This window comes from Cotesia glomerata, linkage group LG10 (assembly GCF_020080835.1).
Source record: "Cotesia glomerata isolate CgM1 linkage group LG10, MPM_Cglom_v2.3, whole genome shotgun sequence".
Lineage (NCBI taxonomy): Eukaryota > Metazoa > Arthropoda > Insecta > Hymenoptera > Braconidae > Cotesia > Cotesia glomerata.
Genome location: NC_058167.1, coordinates 10,612,858 through 10,624,028, shown reverse-complemented (window position 1 = coordinate 10,624,028; position 11,171 = coordinate 10,612,858). Strand labels below are relative to the sequence as shown.

Here is an 11,171-nt window from a genome sequence, read left to right as displayed (position 1 = left end):
TCCAGCGTGTTATTTTACTTTTTGTAAGGTTTATAAGGATCTAACTAGCCTTGAGTTAATAACCATAGGGCTGTTAGCGCTTTATCGGCATTTTATTTAGTGTCAAAGCACCGTTTGTTTGTGCTGGAAATATGTGTCTGGGCCACTTCAAAACTCAGTCCCCTGGCAACTATTTTTATTTTTAAAATTGGATCCATAAGTCTTAATATTATTCTAATTAATGTTAACATTCATTGAAAACTTGAAAAGTTGAATGCATTGAAATAGTTTGCTTGATTTTTCTCAATTTGATAAAAAAAATCAGTCCCCTGTCATGTTATATGGCAAAAGATACAAAAATATCGAAAAAGCAAAAATTAATTCGGCTGATTATTTATGATAATTAAGCTGATAGTTTTGTAGCCCTTGCTAATATTTTTTCTAATAAAATCAAAAATAATTTGGTCGGACAATTTTGTACAGATTTAGGACGTCCTTACAGAGAATCACCCTGATAAAAAAAAAATATTTATCGGTGAGAAAAAATCTTCGATTAATTACTAAAAAATATATTTAAGAAGCTCGTGTTAAAATTTGAGACTAATCAATTTAGTCGTTTTCGAGTAATTTTTGAGAAAAACGCGTTTAAAGTTTGAAAAGCACTTTACATAGAATAAAAATTTTTTTTTTTTTATTTGCGTGTAACTTCAAAAATATTCACCCGAACGATATGAAATTTTCTGTGTGTATTCTTAAATATATGTACATTAAAAAAATAAAATTAAAAAAAAATCGATTTTTTTTAAATTCTAACTGTATATAATCCCTTAAATTAAAAATAAAAAAATTCAGATAAAAATTCTAAAATTGTCAGATTTTTAATTTTAGTATCATATTTAAGTGTGCTCGAGATCGTTACATTTCTTACGAAGATTCTTTTACATTAATTATCATTCGTACTTATAATATTATTATTATTATTAAATATTTTTATGTGCATACGTAACCATATATATATCTGCATATACATTAAATTTAACGGAACGATTTTTATCAAGACATAAATCGATTTGCGGTAAGTTGAGTCACGCATAAATGTTGACGAAACTACTAACTTTAATTTTTTTTTTTTTTTTCACTCTATTCAGCCGCTTATCTTTTCGCGTAAGCGATTAACTATATTGCATCTTGTTTCGACTAGTAATGTGCGATAACACGCATTATGCTCATTAGTAATTTCAATATCAATTGTTTTATTATTTTCCATTCGAGCAAAGCGTATGTGAAAAAATACTTCGAACCTTTACATTATATTTAGATTAATTTATTAATTCGATTATAATTTATAAATATATTATTAATTAATATTATTATTGTTATCATTTATCGTTTGTGATGCTAGTTAAAAAATCATTTCGTGTTGTTATAATAATAATAATAAATAGTATTGTTATTATTATTATTATTATTGTTATTTTTAATATATACTCTGAACAACATAAACAAAGCGACAATTATTGGCGAGCAACTACTGACAGTAAACTTTTGTAATTCGAACGGTAGTCTAGTATTAGTAGTGGTAGTGGTATTGATATTTGTATTGGTATTGAAGCGATAACGCTTTGAAGTCACTTATTATCCTCTTTGAACTTTACTTCACTCGTGCTACTTTACGGTGACTGGAATTCTGGACCTGGACAACATCTCTATTTCTCCGTTTTAGTCTTGTATAAAACGGTTTTTATTAGTCTTTTCCTTATAATTATTGCTTACTGTATTTAATGTCACTGTAACAAAAAATAATTACATTTTAGTTAAGTGTTTTCTATTAAATACTATAATTATTTATTTATTTATTATTGAGTGGAATTTGTTTAAAATTTCAATAATGATAATGATAATAATAATAATAATAATAATAAAATTATAAGTCATCTATTATTCTCACCGGTATTCAATCTATATAAGTATTTAAGAAATGACCTTTTATCTTGTGAAATATTGACATTTTTAAAGATATAAGCTCATCCTGATGTTACACTCGTCGAGACCTTTCATTTGAGTACCCACATCAATTTTTCATATATTTATATATATTATATATATATGCATATATGAAAAATATATCAAAATGCATGTAGGTACTCAAATGAAAGCTCTTGATGAGTGTGACATCGGAATGAGCTTATATCTTTAAAAATGTCAATAATTAAGAAATGACCTTGTATATTGTAAACTATTGACATTTTTAAAGATATAAGCTCACCTCGACATTACACTCATCGAGACCTTTCATTTGAGTACCCATATCAATTTTTCATATATTTTATATATTTATATATATATTATATAAATGTATATATGAAAAATATATCAAAAATGCATGTGGGTACTCAAATGAAAGCTCTTGATGAGAGTAACATCGGGATGAGCTTATATCTTTAAAAACGTCAATAGTTAAGAAATTACAGTGCAATTTAATATAATTAAGAAATTACCTTTTATCTTGTGAACTAATGACATTTTTAAAGATATAAGCTCACTTCGACATTACACTCATCGATACTTTTCATTTGAGTACCCACATCAATTTTTATATATTTATATATATCACAAATACCATATATATAAAATATATAAAAAATGCCATGTGGGTACTTAAATGAAAGGTCTCGATGAGTGAAACATCCAAATGAGTTTATATCTTAAAAAATGTCAATAATTAAGAAATGACATTGTATCTTGTCAACTACTGACATTTTTAAAGATATAAGCTCACCTTGACATTACACTCATCGAGACCTTTCATTTGAGTACCCACATCACTTTTTCATATATTTATATATATTATATATATGCATATATGAAAAATATATCAAAGTGCAAGTGGGTACTCAAATGAAAGCTCTTGATGAGTGTAACATCGGTATGAGCTTATATCTTTAAAATATATTATATATATATATATATATATATATATATATATATATATATATATATATATATGAATATATGAAAAATATATCAAAATGCATGTGGGTACTCAAATGAAAGCTCTTGATGAGTGTATCATCGAAATGAGCTTATTTCTTTAAAAACGTTAATATTTAAGAAAGTACAGTGCAATTTAACAAAAGTAATTATTTAATAAAGTAAAATTTTAATTTTTTTTAGTTCACATAATGACTGCAAGGTTGCTAGTTATTATTATTATTATTATTATTATTATTATTTCTTTACAAGATGATGATTCTTCAAAACAATATCATAAAAATAGCTAAGTATCTAAAATAAAAACAATGAAAATCCCAAAACTTTAGATTGAATTTCTGATCATCACCCTGTAATACAATCGTCATTATTATTATAATTATAAGTCGTAATAATAATACTAGGAGTATAATATAAGAAGTACTAATAATAAAAAAGTAAAACGTTGAGTAAATTTACTCACCAGATTGTTTAAAATATTAATGGAACTCATTTCGAAAGCAAGCCTCGGGAATTTATAAAGTTCTAGAGAGAAAAAGATTGAAAAGCAACCGAGTATAATAAATAGAGAATAAAAAAGTTAAAAAAAGGTTTCAATAGCGTCTAGGCTCCCGTTAAAACGCCCTCTTAATCGCTACCACCGCTACAATACTGGCTTTACAGTTTAACGAATCACACTTTTTATTATTTTTTTAGTGAGGTCACGCTGTCGGGATTTCACTGCGCAATACAGCAGCAAGGATTTTCAATTATATTTGTCGTAGCCATTTGTAATTGTTGTTCTTGCTCTTGCTGCTGATTCTGAGTTTTATCCTGATTATCATCCTGACTCTGCTCCTGTTGGTGCTGGTCATTATTGCTGCTGCCATTAATGCGCTGTTTGTTTAAATAACTCTGCTGAGGCGATAAGAAATCTCCGCGACGTGGCTGGCGACATTTAACCGCAAGGTAACACCTGGGCTATTGATTCTCCAGGGAATAATGCCTTGAGCGTTTCCAGAAGTTCTTGAAGAATCCTTTCTTCTTTGGTACGTCGCTCGGTTCTCCACCTGAAAAATTCATTCTTTTATCATCAAGTCTTCCATAAATTTATTTAATTAATTTATTAATCAAGACTATTGTTTAATTAAGTTGCTGCTTAACTAAGTTAACAATGAAGCTACCAGTCTGACAAACTAAAAAAGTTTAGAAACCACAGCCGGACGCGTATCGCGACGTCCCGCATTTTAAGTAACCACTTCCGTTACAAAATAGTCCTACTTGGATTTTATTTTATCGTTATATTCATTATCATTTTATTTTCTACGTTTATATTAAATTTTATTATCAACTTTCATTTCTTCTCTTAGTAATAATTTATTTTTATAAAATTTAAACTTTGATTTAATTTTATAAAAAACAAACTTGAATAATTTATTTTTATAAAAATTTAATAATAAAAAATTTTTGTACCCTTATATTAGATTAAATTTCATTACTAACTCTCATTTCTTCTCTTGGTAATAATTTATTTTTTTAAATTAAATTTTAATCATTCATTTTTATAAAATTTAAACTTTGATAGTTTATTTTTATAAAAATCAAATTTTAATCATTTATTTTTATAAAAATTAAACTTTGATAATTTATTTATATAAAAATTTAATTATAAAAAATTTCTGTAAATTAATATTAGATTAAATTTTATTATCAATTTTCATTTCTTCTCTTAAAAATAATTTATTTTTATTAAAGTTAAATTTTAATAATTTATTTTTATAAAAATTAAACTTGATAATTTATTTTTATAAACATTTAATAATAAAAAATTTCTGTAAATTAATATTAGATTAAATTTTATTATCAATTTTCATTTCTTCTCTTAAAAATAATTTATTTTTATAAAAATTAAACTTGATAATTTATTTTTATAAAAATTAAACTTTGATAATTTATTTTTATAAAAATTTAATAATAAAAAATTTCTATATAATTCATCTCCATGAAATGAATAGCTTTAAATAATTTAAGATCTAATAAATATGTAACGCCTTAAATTCTTAAGAAACTCATTAACATCAGTACCTATAAACATCTGAAACTTTTTCAGTATCAGGTATTACCTAAAAAAATTAATTCTCTAAAAATATGAAGCTTAAATTTCTTCACTTGAATCCATTAAAAATTATTACAAAATATAAATATCTAATAAAAAAATAAAATATAGTACAATAGCTTAGAATTTAAAGATAATGTTTATATACTGAACAATTTAGTATAAATGGATCCCCGCTGGAGAGATATAATCATAGATTTTTGTGGAAAACACAAGAATATGAACAAATACATAAAAAATTATGCCTCATGTAGATTCTGTTTTTGTCATTTTTATGAGATCTCTCCAGTGGGAATATAATATTTGTTCTTCATTTCCAGAATATACATAAACCTGAATAAATTTCTCCAACATTTATAAAACAGAATTTTAAAATATAAAAATAAAAATTTAATACATTTGCATCAAATAAAAATCATCAAAAACAAACTAATGGGGCATTCTATAATGACTGGTGGGAAGTTTGACTCTGGAATTGCATCAATTATAATCTATAATTATGCGACTGAAATTTATACTATAGTAAAATTTATCTTATAATATAGAAGAATAACTAATTAACAACACCCCTTTGTCAAAAACCTCGATTACTTTTTAAGTTTCTCGTAATTATCATTTGACTGAGTGTGACTGGTGGGACTAAGAAAAATTCTTCTTTCTTACCAAAGGTATACTTAAAGTCCAATTTCAGTTCGACCACTAAACTTTTAAAAAATACTTCCCTCTCAATACAAAATTAATCCTACAAACATTCAATATTATGAAGAATTAGACTGATTACCTACGTAGAAACAATTAAAAAATTTTTTTTATTGTGACTGGTGGGACAGGCATTTGTAACTGGTGGGACAAGTACAAAATGTGTACATGAAGTTATTTATTAAAAAGACTTTTATATTATTTCAACCTTAGAAACATTATTGTTTATATATTTAACTATAAATTATTTAGGATAATTAAAAAAAAACTAATTAAAAAACACAAATAAAGGATTTAGCATGCTGACAACACGATCTTGATAAACTTAGGTTTTAATTAATAACGAACATAAAAAAATTTGTTCTTAAAACTATAATAATAAATATGTTAGTTAATAACAAACATAAAATGAATTTGTTCTTAAAACTATTAAACCAACATTTGACCCGGATACAAGTTAGTACGGCTGAAAAGTTACTAGGAGAGAAAAATCGATTTTCTTATTGATTAAAAAAAATTTTCTTTACAAATTAGCAAAATATAAACTTTTAATAATAAATTAGAATGAATTAGAGAAATTTTAAAATTTTAGTCATTTTCCCATTTCGCATGGCCCTTAAATTAATTTAAAAAAATTAATTGATTTATTTCTAACAAATTTTTTTATCAGTATAAAAATTTAAATTAAAATAATTTTAAATTGTTATTTCAAATTTCAAATTTTTATCATTATAAAAAATAATTTAAATAAATATTAAATATTTGTAATTATAAAAAAAAATTAAGAAAATTATTATCATTACAAAAATACAATTATTATCATAAAAAAAATCATTTGAAAAAATTAGAATAATTTTACTAAGTGATATTTGTAAACGTAAAAAATTAATTAGCTTCTATTAAAACTTTATAATTATGTGCTCCATATACTGTTTAGATTCTAATTGGTTAAAATTGCACATAAACGTACAACTATGTATATTATAAAATCAGATAAGTATTAATGAAGTTATAAATTATGTCGACGATTAATATTTATAGTTTAGAGTTATTTTAACAAATGTGATTTATATATAGTATATTTACGGCATTGAATATTCGAGGGGCTGAAAAATTACTAGGAGAGAAAAATTGATTTTCTTATTGATTAAAAATAATTTTTTTTATAAAGTAGTAAAAAAAAAAACTTTCAATAATAAATTAAAACTAAATTAGAATGAATTAGAGAAATTTTTAAATTTTATTAATTTTCTCATTTCGCATGGAATGCTCCTTAGATTAATTAAAAATAATTAATTGATTTATTTCTAACAAATTTTTTAATCAGTATAAAAATTTAAATTAAAATATTAATTTTAAATTATTATTTCAAATTTACAATTTTTATCATTATAAAGAATAATTTAAATAAATATTAATTTGTAATTAAAAAAAAAAAAATTAAAAAAATTATTATCATTACAAAAATAAAATTATTATCATCAAAAAAATCATTTTAAAAAATAAGAATAATTTAACTAAGTGATATTTGTAAAAGAAAAAAATTAATTAGCTTCTCTTAAAACTTTATAATTATATGTACTCCATTTACTATTTAGATTCTAATTAGTAGATTTCATAGAAATCTAACTATTGCATTTGTCCTCATGGCGCAACTTCTGAAAAATTTTGTTATTTTCTGACTCAAATCGTCAAGCTGGTTCAGAAAATACCATTAGTTCAAAAGTTTATATATGTATGTATTTATATATATAAATATATATACGATATAACGCGGCTTATCCGGACGATAGCGTCTTTAATTCATAATGGATCTTCTCCAAACTCAACATACTTAATTTTTAGACGAATACCAAGGCCAAGTTCAAAGATGAGCTTAATCGGTCAAGTAGTTCAGAAATTACAGGGTTTCAAAATTTTCAAAATCATAAAAATTCATTTTTTGGCTGATTCTTTCGCGCATAACTTTTGAATGAAATAACTTATCGAATTTTTGGAAATTGCATTTTTAAACCCATTAAATGGGCTTCAATTTTCATACCATTTTATTTTCCTAAACTTAAAATAACCTATTCGTCTGTAGGTTTTCAATGAAATTTTACTCTTGCAGTCGTTTTTTTGATTAATTTGTCCAACATGTCTCATAAAAATCTATTTATATTTTTAACTTCCCGCTAAGAAAATTGAAGATTTTCAAAAATCGGGAAGTTATTGTTTTCACCCCGTTTTGCAAAAATCGAGTTTTCATCAGATCTCGACGTTTGAAGGTCACAGGAAGCTTCCCTTACTATCCCCGTGAGGTTGTCACGGTGTATGTATGTGTGTGTGTGTGTGAAAGTATGTGAACCGCTTATAACTTTTGAACGGCTTGACCGATTTCATCGTGGTTGGTGCAATTCGAAAGGGCTTGACTAAACTTAGATTTTGAAAACTATTTGGACCGATTCAGATCAATAGATTTTGAGAAATCTTCAAAAAACTGAAAAAAAAATTTTTTTCAAATGTGGTTTTTTTGGAATAACTTTTAAACGGCTTTATCGTTCAATTCCAAAAACTAATCAGCTCTTAACCTCGAAAAACCACGTCGATCGCCACCAGTCCGGTCAAAATCGGTTGATTCGTTCGAGAGATATCGTGAACGAAAGAAAACCGAAAAAAGTGTTTTTTCGGAATAACTCCGAAATTCCTAGCGCGATCAATTCAAAATTTAAGATTCTTTGTGAGGCTTGAAAAACTGCGTCGAATGCTGCCAACCGCGTGAAAATCGTATTTTAAATTGTATTTTTAAGCTCGAAGAGCTCAAAAACATCATTGATGCAATTTTAAGCGCCTAAGTATGGAATTAGCGGGAAGTCGCAGGGATGGCCTTCAGGGTCAACCGTTTTCCTAATTTTTATCATTATTCTCAATGAATTTTTTTTCTTGTATACAATCCTAGTAGTTTTTTTTTTTATTCATTATGAAATCTACTTCCATTTCGTCTGCCGAATGGCCTTTTTTTGATTATTGCACATAAACGTACAACTATGTATATTATAGAATAAGATACGTATTAACAAAGCTATAAATTATGTCGACGATAAATATTTATAGATTTAGTCAATAGTGTCAACAAAAAGCCATCGCTTGATCAGTAAGTATAAATTAATCACTGTAGTTCTTCTAGTACTTAAACTAGCGACTAAATACAGTCTAGGCGAGTGAAAAATAGCGGATGCTGTTAGATGTATTAGTTCCAAGAGATAACTGATGGTAAGTCGTTTAATACAATTGATTTCTTCGAAGGTCTGGCTTTTTTCAGCAACAACTTTGTTAGGAATGAAACGGTATTATGTCTAGTATGTCAAGACAAGACTCGTTTATTGATCCGATGTACGTACAGTCAATGCGATGTAACATTATCAGTACAGTTAAGTCGTTAGTTTAGTTTTGTTTGGTAAGACCCGAGCCGGAGAGCTGGCTTCCGCCTTAGAAGTAATGTCTTTCAGCTTTTTACCGGCTCGGTAATTTTGTCTCATGTTTGTGCTCTTCTATTCTCTCTTGGACTTTTTTCAGCTGATCCGCAAACTTAGACTGGCATAGTCTTCTTGGCCTAAGACGAACAGTCTAAGAGTCAAGCCAACCGTTTATGAAGGAAAGAGAGCGCATAAGAAAGTATCATCAGCGCTACTGCTGTGAAAATAAGCTCGAGCTGGTTAGGTGGTAAGAAGTGTCGACGAAGCGTAACCACCAACAAGCTCCTTTACTTTCTTCTTTCTTTTCTTGCTCTTGTTCTTGTTCTTCATAAGCTCCGTGTATTTTCACTTTAACTTGTAACTCTGTACTGCCGAAAATAACGAGACCGCAGCTACAAAATTATCGTGAGATATTTTAGTTACATTCCTTGCTCAAAAGTGTAGACTTTTCAATCTTTTCCACCGTCTCATCTTTCTCAACTCAACTATTTTTTTCTTTATATTATTTTATTTTTTATTTCTTCCTAGACCCACTGAGAAATGCCCTGGAAAATTTTTATTGCTCCGTAGGAAGAAGATCTAGCTAGCTTGACTTACCAGAGCCTCAGGATATTTAATATTGACATAAAATCGAGGACATTCTTGGATTCTCTGTCATTACTCCGTAAATCTTGAAAGAGTTTAACAGATTATTTTCGTTCACCGCTCTTGTTATTTCTAGATCCAATGTGTCTTCTTTTTGTGATATTATTATTACAATTTCTTCAGATGACATTAATACCACCCCCTCGAATATTCAATGACGTAAATATACTATATATAAATCACATTTGCTAAAATAACTCTAGGCTATAAATATTTATCGTCGACGTAATTTATAACTTCATTAATACTTATCTGATTTTATAATATACATAGTTGTACGTTTATGTGCAATTTTAAACAATTAGAATCTAAACAGTATATGAAGTACATAATTATAAAGTTTTAATAGAAGCTAATTAATTTTTTACTTTTACAAATATCACTTAGTTAAATTATTCTAATTTTTTTAAATGATTTTTTTTATGATAATAATTATATTTTTGTAATGATAATAATTTTCTTAATTTTTTTTTATAATTACAAATATTTAATATTTATTTAAATTATTTTTTATAATGATAAAAATTTTTAATTTGAAATAACAATTTAAAATAATTTTAATTTAAATTTTTATACTGATAAAAAAAATTGTTAGAAATAAATCAATTAATTTTTTTAAATTAATTTAAGGGCCATGCGAAATGGGAAAATGACTAAAATTTAAAAATTTCTCTGATTCATTCTAATTTATTATTAAAAATTTATATTTTACTAATTTGTAAAGAAAATTTTTTTGAATCAATAAGAAAATCGATTTTTCTCTCCTAGTAACTTTTCAGCCGTACTAACTTGTATCCGGGTCAAATGTTGGTTTAATAGTTTTAAGAACAAATTCATTTTATGTTTGTTATTAACTAACATATTTATTATTATAGTTTTAAGAATAAATTTTTTTATGTTCGTTATTAATTAACACCTAAGTTTATCAAGATCGTGTTGTCAGCATGCTAAATCCTTTATTTGTGTTTTTTAATTAGTTTTTTTTTAATTATCCTAAATAATTTATAGTTAAATATATAAACAATAATGTTTCTAAGGTTGAAATAATATAAAAGTCTTTTTAATAAATAACTTCATGTACACATTTTGTAATTGTCCCACCAGTTACAAATGCCTGTCCCACCAGTCACAATAAAAAAATTTTTTTTAATTGTTTCTACGTAGGTAATCAGTCTAATTCTTCATAATATTGAATGTTTGTAGGATTAATTTTGTATTGAGAGGGAAGTATTTTTTAAAAGTTTAGTGGTCGAACTGAAATTGGACTTTAAGTATACCTTTGGTAAGAAAGAAGAATTTTTCTTAGT

The 11,171-nt window shown here is 25.8% G+C and overlaps 1 protein-coding gene across 5 annotated transcripts in view; it reads right to left on the bottom strand.

The window, feature by feature from the left end:
- Window positions 1-1,040: 1,040 nt before the first annotated feature.
- The window catches only part of LOC123272976, a 91,428-nt gene continuing 81,297 nt past the window's right edge, over window positions 1,041-11,171 (bottom strand). For all 5 annotated transcript variants that reach the window (XM_044740041.1, XM_044740040.1, XM_044740036.1 and 2 more), the window contains 2 exons: window positions 3,434-4,019; window positions 1,041-1,766 (listed from right to left, as the gene is read on the bottom strand). In XM_044740041.1, the coding sequence (XP_044595976.1) occupies window positions 3,931-4,019 (89 nt within the window). In that variant the 3' untranslated portion in view covers window positions 1,041-1,766; window positions 3,434-3,930. The remainder of the gene's footprint in view (window positions 1,767-3,433; window positions 4,020-11,171) is intronic.